Source organism: Gossypium arboreum, chromosome 10, assembly GCF_025698485.1.
Source record: "Gossypium arboreum isolate Shixiya-1 chromosome 10, ASM2569848v2, whole genome shotgun sequence".
Taxonomy (NCBI): domain Eukaryota; kingdom Viridiplantae; phylum Streptophyta; class Magnoliopsida; order Malvales; family Malvaceae; genus Gossypium; species Gossypium arboreum.
This window is the reverse complement of record NC_069079.1, coordinates 112,308,848-112,326,617: the sequence shown is the minus strand read 5'-3', so window position 1 is coordinate 112,326,617 and position 17,770 is coordinate 112,308,848. Positions and strand designations below refer to the sequence as shown.

At 36.4% G+C, this 17,770-nt stretch overlaps 1 protein-coding gene across 1 annotated transcript; it reads left to right on the top strand.

Moving 5' to 3' along the window:
- Nucleotides 1–1,541: 1,541 nt before the first annotated feature.
- On the top strand, nucleotides 1,542–3,094 carry LOC128282125 (uncharacterized). Its single transcript, XM_053020305.1, has 2 exons — nucleotides 1,542–2,565; nucleotides 2,625–3,094. Exons 1-2 carry the CDS (start codon nucleotides 1,542–1,544, stop codon nucleotides 3,092–3,094), a joined length of 1,494 nt encoding a protein of 497 aa, XP_052876265.1.
- Nucleotides 3,095–17,770: the final 14,676 nt, after the last annotated feature.

The window sequence follows — 17,770 nt, the reverse complement described above, 5'->3', positions numbered from 1 at the left end:
CTAAGGCAATACAAGGCAGAACAGTTTATACCGGCAACACAAGGGCTAGCTCAGAGTGACTTCTCATATAAAGGTGATCATTATGAGAAGAAGATGCGAGAAATCTCCGAAGCTTGGAAGAAGGCTTGCTGTATGAAGATTTTGACTAAAGGACCGACGACAACTTTTGAATACAAAGGATGGTTTAGTAAGAGGGTCAATGATAACATCCCTAGACCAAGTTTGGAGGCTGCTCGATCAATGGATGAGAAGTTACGAGTGATTCCATCAGAGTTAGAGGTCATAAAGCAAGAGTTCGAAAGGAAGAGTTTGGAGCTTGGAAGAAAGATAGAGAGGCTCAAGGAGGAAAATATGTACCTAAGTTTAGACGTTGACATTCAGAAAATTGAGGTCGAGAAAGTAAAGAAAGAAAAGAGGAAGATTGAGGAAGATCGAGATGACTTGAAGCCGCAGTATAAGAAGACACAACTATCATTGAAGAGAGCTGGATTTGGGAAGTCTTCAGAGCAGTGGCAATAAGAGGTTCAAGAAGAAAAAGCCAAAGCCGAGTATTGGGAGAAGAAGTTCTAAGAGATGCAGTCTCGTAATCAGGCCCTAGAGAAGGAAAATCAAGGATTAAAAACTAAGGTGGCTGAGCTTGGACGATCTCTTCATCATCATCGAAGTCGTAACTCTGCGGTCGAGTTAAAGGTAAACTTGGATAAGATCGAGGAAATGAAGCACAATATTGGAGGGTTAGAAGCAACACTACAGGACTGTGAGCTACGATTGAGCAGCTCGAGGCAAGAGAAGAACAGTGGAAGGGAGAACTTCACCATCTTTAGGATCAAGTTGGAGATAGGGATTATCTCATGGGAGAAGCTATAGTCCAGATTCGAGAGGTTGCTGATCATTTACAAGACCTAGCAGCACAAGCTAATGTATTGAGTACAAAATATGAGTTAGTGTCAAATAGAGGTCTAGAGTTAGCTTTGTTGTTGGATAGGGTTAAAACCTTGGGCTTGAGGGAAAAGGTGTATTTGTAATCCGTTTTGTGTAAATATTTTTGTTTCTTAAATAACGTTTTCTAAAAAGAAACTGAATCAGAATCGATATCTTTTAGCATTCATGCATTTGCATCTCATCACATCATATGCATTCAAGTTTATAGAAAGACCCTAATTAGTTAAAATTATTAGGGAGAAAGAGAGAGTAAGAGCAAGAAAATCTGGAAGCAACACATCCTTACGGTACACGCGCTAAGTCAAAGAATATAGATCAAAGACTTGAGCAGATTCAGAAAGAAATGCAAGAGTAGTTACAGGAGCAATTGGCAAAAATCCAACAAGAGATGAAGGATCAAATGTTGGAGGCTCAAAAGAATATGATGACTGAGATGGCTCAGCTGTTGAGGGGAACAACAGATAAAGGCAAAACCCTATGACTACAACTGAAGAGGATAACGAGGGTCATCCTCTTTACAGACCCAACCTGAGGCATATCCCCGAGGGCCGTCTGTCACAATAAGACCTCAACAGGGTCAAGTCAATACTGGAATACTCATGAACTTTCAAACTAGTTCGGGATTCAATCCTGGAGACAATCCTGCCAATCCGGTTATCCCTGATTTAGATGTAGCTGAGAGGGAAGAAATGAGACTCGAATCATCAAGGCAATTAGAGGAACATTGCAGATGGTTAGAGGAGAAATTTAGGGCACTAGAAAACGCTGATAATCGTCAAGGAATGGATGCTAAGGACTTGAGTTTAGTCCTAGATTTGGTGCTTCCCCATAAGTTCAAAATGCCGGAATTTGAGAAGTACAATGGGACTACTTGCCCGGAAGCCCATATTACCATGTTCTACAGACGGATGACTGGTTATGTAAACAATGATCAATTATTGATCCATTGTTTTCAGGATAGTTTGGTTGGGGCAGCGGCTAGGTGGTATAATCAACTAAGTCGCGTAAGGATCGGTTCTTGGAGAGACTCAGCGCAAGCTTTTATGCAGCAATATAATCATGTGACTGACATGATTCCTGATAGAATTACCTTACAAAACATGGAAAAGAAGCCTAATGAAAGTTTTAGGCAATATGCCCAGAAGTGGAGAGAGGTTGCCATGCAAGTTCAACAACTGCTCTTGGAGAAAGAGAGTACTATGCTGTTCATCAACACTTTAAAGGCCCCATTCATTATCCACATGATTGGAAGTACCACCAAGAATTTTGTCGATATAGTTATGGAGGGAGAAATGATTGAGAACGCCATAAGAGGTGGCAAGATAGAGGGGGAAGCTACTAAAAGATCGGTCTCAAGAAGGAAGGATAATGAGGTGAATAATACGAGTAGCTATAATTCAAATACGGTTACGGTTAGTCAGCCCAGAGTAACTACGGTTGGGCAAGAAGATTCTCAAAAGCAGGGATCTGGTTCGAGACAGAATTCTGAAAAAGTCTCGAACCAAATCTCAGTAACGTATCTAGAGCTTTATCAAAGTTTATTCAATGTACATGCAATAGCCCCTTTTCATTTGAAATCGTTACAACCCCCATATCCCAAATGGTATGATCCAAACGCCAAATGTGAGTACCATGTGGGGATATCTGGGCATTCAATTGAAAATTGCACTGGTTTTAAGAAGGCAGTGGAAAAACTAATCAAGATGGGGTCGTAAAATTTGACGACACCCCTAGTACAGAGAACTCGTTGCCAAATCATGGTGATCAAGGGGTAAATGCAGTTGAGGATACGGGTATGAGAAGGATTAAAGAGGGCATGTCCGAGGTGAGAACACTGATGAAAATGATTTGGGAAGAAATGGTGAAAAGAGAGATGATAATCTCTAAAGATAGGAATAAAAGAGCAATGGACTACTGTGAGTTCCATGCTGAAGAGGGGCACGAGTTTAAGGCCTTGGTACAAAGCCTTATAGACAACAAAGAGCTAGAATTTTATGAAGCTGGCTCAAATGAGGGACATATATGCACATTAGAAGGTACACCGAAGAATCAAAACCAGCCGAGGATTATTATTTCTTTACTAGGAAGTAATGAAGTTGAAACACCAACGGTACCGAAAGTCATCATTCATAAACTTGTTCCCTTTCCTTAAAAGGATAACAAGAGGGTACTCTGGAATTATAATTGCCATGTGTCAATGCCGGAGAAGGAGGATATAGCTAGTGCTTCTAAGGAAGCTCAAGGTGAGGGTTCTTACACACGTAGTGGAAAGCGCTACGATGTAGAAGGCGTCAAAGTTGAGCCTGCAAAAGTAAAAGCTTTAGACAAAAGAAAAGGGACCGAGACACTGGTTAATGAGCTAGTGAAGGAAGAAGAAGTCAGAGAATTTTTAAAATTCTTAAAACACAGTGAGTACAGCGTGGTTGAACAATTGCGCAAACAACCAGCTCGTATATCAGTGTTGGCTTTGCTTCTAAGTTCAGAGGCACATCAGGAAGCTTTAATGAAGGTGCTCAATGAGACTTATGTTACTAATAATATATACAAGTTGGATCGATTTGTTAGTAACTTAAGTGTTGACAATTTCATTTATTTCAACGATGATGAAATCCCACCGGGAGGCATGGGATTAGCTAAGGCTTTGCACATTACCACCCGCTGCAAAGGATATACAGTGCCGAGTGTGCTTATTGATAATGGGTCAGCCTTAAATGTCATGTTGTTGTCCACACTGAATAGATTACCCATTGTCAGTTCTCACATGAAAGCATGCCATAATGTAGTACGAGCATTTGATGGCACGGAGAGAAGGGTCATCGGAAAAATTGATATTCCTTTAATGGTTGGGCCAAACACGTATGAGGTGGACTTTTTAGTGATAGACATTATGCCCTCTTACAATTGCCTATTGAGTAGGCCTTGGATACATTCGGCAGGAGTGGTGCCCTCATCTCTGCACCAAAAATTGAAGTTAGTAGCTGATGGACGGTTGGTCACTATAAATGTGGAGGAGGACATTATAGCGATAGTTACCAGTAGTGCACCCTATGTAGAAGCAAACGAGGAGGCAATTGAATGCTCTTTCCATTCATTAGAATTTGTCAACGTAACATTCATTGCAGAGGGGAATGTGGTGTTGGTGCCCAAGATATCCAGAACTACAAGGATGGGTTTGCAAATGACAATGGGAAGAGGAGCCTTGCCAGGAAAAGGATTGGGAAGATATCTTCAAGGAAAGATTCAAGTTCCAGAGTTAAAGGAGAAGAGAGACCATTTTGGTTTGGGTTTCAGGCCAGATCAAAAGCAAAGGAGAAGGGAAATGGAGAAGCATCAAGAAAGGAGAAGGGCGCGTTTAAGCGGAAAAGAAATAGAGTGGGAATCGATGACATTCCCCCATATATCCCAAACCTTTGTATCAGGAGGGATAATTCACCCTAAAGGAGGGTTTCTTGAAGAAGGAGGTTGTTACATCAATGCTGTGTATAATGAAGAGTCTGAATGAGGAAACCTTGAGGGTATTCGCCCTTACGAACCGGTAAGCTCTTTGAATAATTGGGTTGCAGAGGAACTTCCTGTAGTTTTTAAAGATTCTTTAGAGTAATTTCCAGAACACTCTTATTGCTCTAAGGCCTAGGAGTAGTAAGATTTCATTTGTAAAATAGGCTCATGTTCAGATATTTACATTTCAATAAAACATAATTTTCAAGTGAATTTTCTTTCAATATTCTTTTGACCTTTACATTCTTTCGTTTCATTCATAACATATATAAAAAAAAACTTTCCGAAAATTCATTTATTCTTTGTATATTCTTTCGTACCCCGCAGGTCCCTAGATATCAATGACATGAGCACTAATACTACAAATCCTATATTCTCTTTTGAGCAAGACGTGTTTAGAAGAACTTCAGGATTTTGAAGATGATAGGGATTATGATATGTCTCCAGATCTTTTGAGAATGGTGAAGCAAGAGGAGAAACAAATCCTACCCCGTGAGAAAGAGGCAATAGAAAGTGTAGCCTTGGAGGAAGGGAAGGAGGTGAAAATTGGCACGCATATTGCTAAAGAAACGAGACAAGGCCTTGTTGAGCTACTACGGGAATTCAAAGATATCTTTGTATGGTCATATGAGGATATGCCGGGTTTGAATACTGATATCCTCCCCATAAGACAAGATTGCAAGCCAGTCTAACAAAAATTGCGAAGGATGAGGCCTTATATTGTGCTGAACATAAAAGATGAAGTCAAAAAGTAGTTTGATGCTGGATTCCTACAAGAGGTTAAGTATTCAGAATGGGTGACCAACATTGTGCCTGTCCTTAAGAAGGATGGAAGGTACGAATGTGCGTTGACTATAGAGATCTGAATAAAGCTAGCCCAAAGGACAACTTTCCCTTACCGCACATCGATACGTTGGTGGACAATACAGCGGGATATTCATTATTCTCCTTTATGGATGTTTCTCAGGGTACAATCAGATAAAGATGTATTCTGAGGACATGGATAAAACCACTTTTATAAAATTATGGGGCACTTTTTATTACAAGGTAATGCCCTTCGGATTAAAGAATGCAGGGGCAACATATCAAAGGGCTATGGTGACCTTATTTCACGATATGATGCATAAGGAGATTGAGGTGTATGTTGATGACATGATTGCTAAATCTCGAACAGAAAGGGTGCATATTGAAGTTTTGAGGAAGTTATTCCTGAGATTAAGGAAATTTCAATTGAAGCTTAATCCGGCAAAGTGCATCTTCGGAGCTAAGTCAGGGAAGTTATTGGGCTTTGTGGTCAGCAAAAAGGGAATAGAAGTTGACTCAGACAAAGTTAGAGCCATACGAGAATTGCCTCCACCATGTACTCAGAAGGAAGTTCGGGGTTTTCTTGGAAGATTTAATTATATTACTCGGTTTATTTTACAATTAATCGAGAAATGTGATCTTATATTTTGCCTCCTTAGAAAACACAACCAAGGTACTTGGGATGAGGAATGCTAGAATGCTTTTGATAAGGTTAAGAAATACTTGTTAAATGCTCTAGTGTTATCTCCGCCTAGTCCAGATAGACTATTAATTCTGTACTTATTAGTGTTTAGTAATTCTATGGGATGTGTGCTTGGCTAACATGACGAGTCGGGAAGAAAAGAGAAGGCAATATACTACCTCAGAAAGAAATTCACAGAGTGTGAGATGAGATATTCGCCAATTGAGAAATTGTGTTGTGCTTTAATCTGGACGACTCGAAGGTTGAGGCAATATATGTTATATCATACGACTTGGCTAATTTCAAAACTTGATCCATTAAAGTACATGATGGAGTCAACAACACTAAATGGAAGGATGGCAAGGTGACAAATATTGCTTTCAGAATTTGACATAGTCTATGTGAGTTAAAAGGCTATAAAAGGAAGCGCGATAGCAGAATTTTTAGCGAGAAGAGCTCTAGAAGATTATGTGCCATTAAGTTTTGATTTCTCTAATGAGGAGTTGATGTATGTGGCAACTATTGAAGAACGTCCATGGAAGATGAACTTTGACGGTACATCCAATGCGGTAGGAAATGGAATTGGGGCAGTATTGGTATCTCCAAATGGTGATCATTATCCATTCATATGTAAATTGGATTTTGACTGTACGAATAATATGGCTGAGTATGAAGCATGCATCATGGGGATTCAAGCGGCCAGAGAGCGGAAAATTAGAACTCTGGAAGTATATAGAGATTCTGCGTTGGTAATATACCAGCTTAGGGGTGAATGAGAGACAAGAGACCCCAAATTGATTAATTATTGAAAGGTAGTTTTGGAGTTACTTGAAGAGTTTGATAACATCACTTTCAGTTATCTCCCACGGGACGAAAATCAGATGGCGGATACTTCGGCAACATTGGCTTCCATGATTAAAGTAAATAAACAAGAGGATATGAAACTAATTCAGATGAGCATTTCTGAGGTTCCAGCTCATTGCTGTAGCATAGAAGAAGAGGAAAAGGATGACCATCCTTAGTATCAAGATATATTACGGTATGTGAGAAATCGTGAATATCCTGAGAGGGCAACCGAAAATGACAAAAGAACTTTAAGGAGGTTAGCCTGCGAATATGTGCTAGATGGGGATATCCTTTATAAAGAAGGAAAGATCAGGTGCTTTTAAGATGCGTTGACGCTGTAGATGCTAGACAAATCTTGGAAGAAGTACATGAAGAAGTTTACGGTACACATGCTTATGGCTTTACGATGGCAAGACAAATCATGAGGTTTGGATACTATTGGTCTACTATGGAAGGATATTGTATCAGTTATGCTAAGAAATGTCATAAATGCCAGATATATGGAGGCAAGATCCATGTACCACCTTCACCCTTACATGTTATGACTTCTCTATGGCCCTTTTCCATGTGGGGCATGGATGTCATTGGGCCAATATCGCCAAAAGCTTCGAATGGGCATCATTTCATTTTCGTGGTCATTGATTACTTCACAAAATGAGTAGAGACAGCTTCATATGCTAGTGTTACCAAGTTGGCAGTAAGTCGTTTCTTGAAAAAAGAGATCATTTGTCGGTATGGAATGCGTGAGAGGATCATATCATACAATGTATTGAACTTGAACAACAGCATGATTGCGAAAGTCTGTAGCCAATTGAAGATTAAACATTATAAACATTATAATTCATCCCCATATCGCCCAAAGATGAATGGGGCAGTGGAAACTGCTAACAAAAACATCAAGAAGATAGTGGGAAAAATGACTGAAACCTATAGAGATTGGCATGAGAAATTACCATTTGCACTCTTAGCCTACCGAACGTCCATCAGAACCTTTACTGGGGAAACTCCTTTCTCGTTGGTTTATGGGATGGAGGCAGTGTTACCCATTGAAGTTGAAATACCTTCTCTTCGAATTTTGTCGGAGATAAAGCTAGATGAAGCAGAATGGATTCAATCGCGGTATGACCAATTGAACTTGATCAAAGAAAAAAGGCTAAAAGCTATCCTCCATGGTCAGATGTATCAGAAGCAGATGATGCGAGCCTATGACAAGAAAGTTCGTCCAAAAGAATTTCACGAAGGAGACCTAGTGCTGAAAAAGATCATTCTCATACAAAAAGACTTTAGAGGAAAATAGATGCCGAATTGGGAAGGGCCGTATGTTGTAAAGAAGGCTTTCTCTGGAGGTGCTCTGATTTTAACAGAAATGGATGGGAAAAGTTTACCCAATCCAGTGAATTCAGACTCAGTCAAGAAGTACTTTGTCTAAAGAGAAGCGAAAAAAAGTGAAAACCCACAAAGGGCGCTTTGAGATTTCTAAAAAAAAAAAATGGAGAGGCCAGAGTGAAAACCCGCAAAGGGCGCCTTGAGACCAAAGAGGTTTTGAGTTGAAAACCCGAAAAGGCTGCTCAAATATTCGAGAAACGTGCGGTGACTTTGCTATACCGGATTTGACAAGAAATGGAGTGTGTTACATACCGGGGCATTAACAAAGTACTTTGGATCTTTTAAAACACATGTTAAACTCAAAATAGTGTTTATGGAATTTGTGTACAGAAGCTCAAGCTGTGATATGTTGGACATCGAATTTTTGTTCTGATTACTATCTTTAAATTCTTTTTCTTCTCAAAGATATGTTTTCAGATTAATTTCTTGTTGTACTCTGATGATTTATCTAACCATTCTCAAGATTAAATCATTTGTCTTCCATTACTCATAAAGAGTGTTGTATTGAAAAAATAATTGACGAACTAAATATTTTTACAAATGAAGTTTTGCATATTACTCTGGAAATCGCTAGAGAATACAAGAAACTAAAACAGAACAATTGTTTAAAGAATTCTCATGAGTAAATGTCGGAGGTACTTGAGGAGATTTCTTTTTCAGTCCAAAGGCTGATTGGACAATTCAAACGATTCAATTGTGGGAGAGGATTGCCTTCAGCAGGTTGCAACGTTAAAAGAATGGTATAATAGGACCAATTTGATTTAAAACGCATGAGCGGAGTATGATTGATACTTGAAGTAAAATAAAAGTGAAACTTTGATGGATGAACGAGTAAAGACGTCCGAAATAGGAATCATTTTCATAACATTTTGCATAATTAGGAGCATTTGATTCATTTCGAGCATGGCATCTTAATCATTAAGCATGAGTACATATGCATTCTACAGGTTATGTCCTTTAAGGGACAATGTAGATCACCGATAGCCGATTTGGCGTCTCTGTATTGTCAGAGAGCAGATTGAAGATAACAGATTTGGTGTCTCTGTATTGTCAGAAAGCAGATCGAAGATATCAGATTTGGTGTCTCTGTATTGATAGAGAGCAGATCAAATATTTGGCGTCTCTGTATTGTTAGAGAGCAGATCGAAGATAGCTGATTTGGCGTCTCTGTATTGTTAGAGAACAGATCGAAGATAGCGGATTTGGCGTCTCTGTATTGTCAGAGAGCAGATCGAAGATAGCTGATTTGACATCTCTGTATTGTCAGAGAGCAGATCAAAGATAGCTGATTTGACGTCTCTGTATTGTTAGAGAGCAGATCGAAAATAGCAGATTTAGCGTCTCTGTATTGTCAGAGAGCAGATCGAAGATAACAGATTTGGCGTCTCTGTATTGTCAGAGAGCAGATCAAAAATATCAGATTTGGTGTATCTATATTGATAGAGAGCAGATCGAAGATGACAGATTTGGCGCCTCTGTATTGTCAGAAAGCAGATTGAAAATAGCAGATTTGGCGTCTCTGTATTATCAGAGAGCAGATCGAAAATAGTGGATTTGGCGTCTCTGTATTGTCAGAGAGCAGATAAAAAATAACAGATTTGGCGTTCCTGAGTTTGCAAGAAGCAGGTTAAAGATAGCCTATTTGACATTCCTGAAGCTATCAGAATACCTTTGAGGAAGATGAGGATCAAGATCTCGAGACTTGGCCAGGCCGGGCAAATTTGGTCCTTTAGTAATCTTTGCTCTATTCCTGTTACACAGTAACAAGCAAAGAGGGACAGTTGTAATAACCCAAATTTACCCGGGCCCGTAAATAAATATAAAAACAAAAAATTTATTAAAATAAAGTCCATATACAGTCCATTAACAAAACCCAAAACCCTTAGCCTAAATACCTAAAATCCAATAGCCCAACTGATGACCCAAAACCCAATCAGCCTACATTACCCAGTACCCGGTTACACCCAAGCCCAAGTACCCAAGTGCTGCCCAAAATACACAGGGCCCAAGTGGCCCAATTCATTAACAGGAGACAGAAAGGCCTAGGCTTTCAGAAACCCTAGGCGCCGCAAGCACCCCAACAGACGCGTCCGTTCGTCTCGCAGTGACCCACCATCAGTGCCATAATTCCAGGCTCCGTGTCACGCCATGATCAACACCTGAATCAACGCTGGTGTGCCGTCGTCAGTGCCCGTTTATTACCGGACCCTCGCTGATATCTGCAAAATGGAAAAAACCGCAGTAGAAAAGAGAAGCAAAATATGGAAAGAAATCAAATATTTCTTTCCCAAATTGTAATGATTTACAAAAGGGTTATAAAAGCCCTTCTTTTTAATCTGTAAAGGACGACGAAAAAGAAATAAAAAAAGAGCACAAGAGAATATTACAGATATCTTCACTTTGTCAGAAAACAAAGGTGATTTTTTTTTCTTTTCTTAGATAGTAATGTTTCATACCTGCAAAATACTACAAAAAAAATATAAATAAAAGAGATTACCTTTTTGCTGTAAAAAAGGCGAAACGCTTCATATTTTGACCGCCGTACTCAGCGAAGTCATCGGCGGCGCTTGAGCACGTGGGAACCCAATGACGGGGGCTTGACAGAGCTCCGAGGGTTCGCTCTCGGCCCCCTTTCAGAGAATCCTTCTGTTTTTTTTTTAAAATCAGTTCTAACATGATTTTTTTTGGCTGAAACTTGGCTTTAATAGCCTCATATAAACGGTGTCGTTTTGCTTAAAACAATAAGTTTTAAAACGGCGTCGTTCTAAAGCTAAGATCGCTTGTTGACCTGAGATCCGAGTAGGATCTGCGCGTTATTTGAAAATGGGCAAATTGCCCAATTGGTCATTACATATTTTTAATATTTGTAATTTTATTTATTTTTATTATAATTTTGCCCTGACTTTTTATTCCTGTTTTAATTTAGTCCTAGCTAATATAATAAGGTTTATTTTGAAACGGTGTCGTTTTGGGATTAGGGTCAAATTGCCCAGTGAGTCCCTCGAATTTTAACGCGCGTTTCAATTGGATCCAAAAATTCATTTTATTTTAAAATTAACCCTAGAGTTTTATTTTTATTTCATGTTAATCCTTTTGTTTTTTTTCTCTCTTTAGAATTTATTTATTTTAAATATAATATACAGTATTTAGTTTACTATAAATATTATTTATATATGAAAATTATTACACATACTATTTTCACTTTCATTTGTGTTTTATTGGTTATATTATTTATATTATTTATATACTTTGATTTATACATCTCATTATATATCATTTTATTATACATATATTGTTCATTATATTATATTATTATATTATAATATTATTTATTATAATTTTAAAAATTGTAAATGATTATTAAACATTGCATCTTTATATATCATTATTAAAATTTAGTATGTAATACTCTAAAATTTACAATAAAGTTTTATTCCTATTATATAATGTTATTTTATAAAATATATATTAAATTATTACATCATATAGTATATTTTATTAACTATATATATAATTTTCTCCTTTATAATTTATCAATGGTTTTAAATATTTTTAAACTCCTCCTTTAATTTTAATTACATTTAGTTTTAATCATTTTTTGACTTATTTTTATATGTTTATAATTCGTTTATTCATTTTTTGCCCTTTTGGATTTATTTAGTATCGTTTTAATATGCTCTCAAAAATTAATTGATATTTTTATGTCATTTACTGTTTATATATATTTTCATGAAAATTGATTATTTACGTCGTTAATTTAAGTTATATTTGCACGAAATATTATTGTATATATATATTATGCAATTCATATTGCTATTCATTATGCTCTACGTTGTATTTTGCATGTAACGATAATGCATGTACATTTATGTTATCTATGATTATATATGCATAAGATGATAACGTATATTTATATGCATAAGATGATAACGTATATTGTGTAATTTATGCCATTATTCATCATTTTTTTATATTATATTTGCATGGAATGTTAAAGTAGGTATTATGTAGGTTAATTTATTTAATATTGATCCTTTGTAATATGTTAAATGCATCATCATTTTAAAGAACTTTTATATTTCATTCGATCCAAAAAGATTTTTGAAAATAAGACAATGTTTTTTGGTGGTTAGGAATTCGGGAAGTAGTGCCCTAACATGCTGGGTTGCGATTTCCCGTTTGTCTAAATGCCTAAAATATCCTTCTAGGTAAGTTTTGAAAATCACAAGATGATTTTACTTACGAAAGTTTAAGAATATCGTGTCCAATCATGCTGGATTTGATGTTTATATTCTTTTGAAGTAAAGGAATCTTAATTCTTTTTAACACAAATTATTACGATTTTAAAAGGGATCTTATTTCTAAGTTCTTTCAAACTTTTGACATTAAGACAAAACTATTCAATTTGGTACCAATTTTGGGCGTTGCGAGGGTGCTAACCCTTCCTCGTACGTAACCGACTCCCGAGCCCATTTTCTCATAATTTCTTAGACCAAAATGTTTTATAAGGTGATCCAATCACACTTTAAAAGGTTGGTGGCGACTCCCGTTTTCAAAATACCCTTCGCCTTTTAAAAAGAGGTTTCGATAGGGACCATTATAAGGTCTCCAAAGACATAAGAAAACAAAACATGGGAGCATTGATGTGTCCCATCGGTGCAGGGTACCGCCCTTGGTAGCCCAACCACTGGTGTAGCCTATGGCAGCACCACAACCGATGCTGCCTATGGGATGCCTTCAACCCTTATTTTATTATTTTTTTCAACCTATTGTTTTTTTTTACCTGTACATGTCAGAAAATTGAGGGTGGTGCCACCTATGCACCACCCTCCATCACTTAGAATAGCCCATTTTCGTATATAATTTTGAAGGCAACCTATTTTGTTTTTTTTTAAATATTATTATAGTAAAAATCCCCTGATTAGAGAACCCTGCAACCCAGCTTATGAACAAAATTTTGAAATATCTTACTTCTACAGGGGAAAAGTCGGATATGTTAAATTCATAGGTTTTATTTGTTTCTCACCAATGTTCAAAGTCCAATTTTTCATTTTGCTTGAAGTAGCCATGTTTGACATGAGTGTATTGAAAAACCTTTAAATATACCCAAGTTGGATTACAACTGAATCCAAGTGATTAACGTTCTTATGTATTTTTTTTAAAGTTATAACAAGAAGAAATTTACATATTTATTCTTGGATTACATCTGAATCCAAGTGATTAGCATTCTTATGTTTTTTTTTTTTAAAGTTGCAACAAGAAGAAATTTACATATTTATTCTTTGTTGTGGCTTTTCAGTTGAACCATTTATTATTGTTTAATACGTCTAATTTATATGTTTATTGTGATAAATTATTGAATAAGATGTCACTAATTTTGATTTTATTATTTGATTTTTATTAAGTATGAAAGCAAACTCAAAAAGTTAAAAAAAAAATTGAAGATGCTAACTGTCGTAAAAGTTTTTAGTCAAAGAAAAAATTGATGGACAATTGTAACTGCCCGTTTTTAGTCAAATCGGAACAGTGGTTTCAGGACCACAAATCCAAAGTTTAAATATTTATTTTATTATTATTTTAATGTTTACAGCATGATAGCATGTGTGTGTGAAAATTTTGTGAAGTAATTTTATTGTTTAAATGGTCAATTTGAGAAAAAGGACTTAATCGCATAAATTGCAAAACTTGGATTCTAATATTTAAAGGTATTAAATAGTTATGGATCATTAAATTAGAGGTCCTTATGTTGTAATTAGACCATAATTAAATTGAGTGGACAATAATGGGCATAATATCATGAACTTTGGTGGTTTTTAATTAAGGTTAATTTTGGTATTTGATAAATAATGTTAATATTAATAAAAAAACCAAATATTCATCTTTTTGGCCTAATATTGAAGGAGAAGAAATCATCTTGTTGATTTTAAGGGTTCGACATGCTCCTAGCCTGATTAAGGTACGATTTTAGCTCGGTTTTTTATGATTTCTATGTTTTTGTAATCGTTGCAGCTCAATCTAGCTAGCCCGTACCTTTAATTTCAAAATTTTTAAAGGTTTGAGAGTTTCCATTGTTGAACCTATGTGTTGTTTGATGTTTAGTGTTGAAATATGAAAGCTTGACGATAGATTTTCATGTTTTGTAAAGGGATTTTTGATGAAAATGCATAATAGGGGTTAAATTGAGAAAATGTGAAATGTAGTGGTTAAAAGTGTGAATAAATGAAAATTATGGGCTGCTAGGGGCATTATGGTAATCCGACTAGCATGGGTTAGTCTTGAATTTCATTAATTTGTGATTTTGTGAAATAAGGACTAAATTGTAAATAATGTGAAATTTATGGGGAAAAAGTGTAAATGTATTTTAAAGTGTATTTTGGACTAAATTGAATGAATAGATGATTGAATAAGTTAATTTTGAATATAATTAGATCAAGAAAAGTGGAATACGGACTTGGATCGGGAAAAAGATAAAGTTATCGACTAATCAACTCGATTCACTGTTTTAGCATCTGAGGTAAGTTTGTATGTATTAAGCATTGTAATAATTATGCTTTAGTGCCTTGATATTGCATAAATTGTATATACGGGACTACAGATATGTTCGACGACAAATCGGTTATTTGTGGCATTTAGTGTGCGATACGAAATAGCTTCGGCTATATATGGCACTTAGTGTGCGATTCGACATAGCTTCAGCTATATATGGCACTTAGTGTGTGATTTGAGATAGCTTTGGCTCTATACGACACTCAGTGTGCAAGATATTGAGTATGACACTTAGTGTGCGAAATATTAAGTATTCAACGGCATACCGTGTATGTATGAACTTGTTATAGATTGGTACAGGTATGTACATGTATATTATGAGCTTAAAATCGAAGAAGTTACAAAGTTTATATATAAGCTTACAAATAAGCAGTTGAAAGGTTTCTTAGTCATATTAAAGTACATGATAATATGTTTAGATTGATGAATGTTGTATTTGTAATTATTTAAGTTTATATCATACGAGCTTACTAAGCTATGAAGCTTACTTCATGTTATTTTTCTATGTTTTATAGTGAATCAAGGCTAGCTAGGATCCGGAAGTCATCGGGAACATCATCACACTATTAAAAATCTAAGTTGGTACTTTTGGATTATATATATTTGGCGTATGGGATGTATAGGCTAGATGTGGTATTTTGGTTGTGAATATAGCCATGAGATTTGGCTTATAAATTGTATATATTTTGGTTTGTATATATAGCCATGAGTGATGGTTTATTTTGATATGTTTGGTATGAATGTGGTTATGGTTTTATAATTGCTCAAATGGTTAATTGATTTGTAGAGTATAAAATGCTTGAGAAATGCCTTGATGAGGTATGATTTTAGATGTTGTGTGGTTATTTATAAGGAAGTTATGTGAGTGTGAATTATGGTAAATTGGCTATATAGATTGATATTGTTTTGGCATGTATTTGGCTAAGTAAATGGTAGTGATTTGAGATTTGGAATAGATGAAATTATAATGGTATGAATTGTGCATTTGATTGATGATTTTGGTTGCCTAATTGTATGATGAAATGTACCATTTTGGTTGTTTAGGTGAGCATGAATAAGGGTGGCAAATTGGTCTTGCAAATGGCCTATTTTTGTCTACATGGGCAGAGACACGGGCGTGTGTCTCAGCCATGTGTGACACACAATCATATTACACGGCCATGTGTCCCCTGATGGTGAAATTGAAATGAAGTCAGTATGCCCCACAAGGTCTCACACACGGGCGTGTGACCGGCCGTGTGGTACAAGTCAGTATACCCCTTAATTGGCACACAACCTAGCACACGAGTGTATGACTTGGCCGTGTTGCATAAGTCAGTATCCCTACAGTTTTGGCATGGCCTAGTACACGACCTGACACACTAGAGTGTGTGGCCACTTCGAAAGGCACACGGGCACACGGGCGTGTGACCTCTGTATGTTTGAAATTTTTTCTAAGTTTCCAAAATTTTCATATATTATCGGTTCAGTCCTGAAGCACTTCTAAAGCATGTTTAAGGCCTCGTAGGCCCTTATAGCGAACAATATGATTGTGTTGAATGATTTATAAGAATGTATGATATATGTTGTTAATTGATTGGTAGTACCTCGTAACCCTATTCCGGTGACAGATACGGGTTAGGGGTGTTACAACAATAATGTATTTTGAGAATTTTTATTTTAGAGTTTAATTATAAAAAAAATACTTTTAATTTTTCATTAGATCAATATTTTTATCTTTTACTTTATTTTTTAGATAACTCCTTAACATTATATTGCTAAGTTTAAGCAGAATTATAAATCTTAAAAGTCTGCTACCCTAGCACATCTTTGGTTTGCTAACTTAGCAAATTTTGGCTTTCAATCTTTTTGATTTTTTTTTCCGTGAATTGCTTGGCGGCGGTAATGTTTGTTGAAGAAGAAAGTGTTATTTTTTTGCGGTTGCATCTCAATGGAGGAAGAATTAGCAAATATCAATATTGCCGATGATAAGGAGGAACCAGTACAGGCCGTGGGGGATGAAGTCAAGGTTGAGAAGGATTACAGCCTGTGTATGGTGGGGTGGGTATTAACAGATAACGTAGTTGACTTTCCATCTATGAGGAATATGTTTGTAGATTTGTGGCATTAGTTGGGAGAATATCTATCATAGATAATGGGGAGACAAGAGTATTGTTTCAGTTTTTCTATATGATAGATCTAAAGAGGGTGATGGATGGTATGCTCTAGTTCTTTAACATGAATCTTATTGTTTTTCATAAGTTGGAGAAGGGTAAGATCCTTTGCAAGTCCCTTTCATTTATGCCTTATTTTGAGTGCAAGTACATAATTTTCTGATGGGGTTTATGTCTGAAGGAATGGCGCGTTAGTTTGGAAATTTCATTGGTCAATTCATGGAGTATGATATTGCATTAGTAACAAGGAGAGTGAGGAAGTACATGAATATTAGGGTGAATTTAGATGTTCGAGTTCCATTGAAGAGGGAAAAGAGGATTATTTTTTAACAGAATAAATCTACATATGCTCAATTTTAGTATGAGAAGATCACCTTATTTTATTTTTTATGCGATATATTCACGGGGAAGATTTCTATCCTGTTCATTTAACACTGGGAGAGTAGGAAATAGAGTTTGGTTGGGATAGCTCTTTGTGGGACCCACCATAGAGGCTGACGCTGGTTGTTAGTGGATGGTTGAGGGAAGATTTGGGGGATGGGGTTAGAATAGGGATAGAGTTGGATAAAGAACAAGAGATGAGGAAATTTGGGGAGATCCAAATTTCCAAACCTTATTGGATAAATAAAGGAAGGTTAGGGGGTTACCAAGGTAAGACTGGTATGGATGACATTCAGTCAAAAACGAGTATTTTCAATGTGTTAATTAGTAAGATAGACCGTAATATGAGCAAGGGAGAGGAGCAAGAGGTGGAGGAAAGGCTTATTGAATTTATAAAAGGGAAGAAAAGGCAAAAAGTATAGGGTGGGGTCAGTAGGCATTAGTAATAAATGAAGTAAAGGATTTGGAAGATCCTAATGATATATGGCTACTATAAAATAGACCGGTCGATAGCAATGAAAATCTCAAGCTG

Bases quoted from the DNA above. Each gene is read 5' to 3' on its own strand.
- LOC128282125 (XM_053020305.1), top strand. From the start codon at position 1,542: ATGAACTTTCAAACTAGTTCGGGATTCAATCCTGGAGACAATCCTGCC. The intron at 2,566-2,624 runs GTGAGTACCATG...GGTTTTAAGAAG, and splicing joins GTATGATCCAAACGCCAAAT to GCAGTGGAAAAACTAATCAA.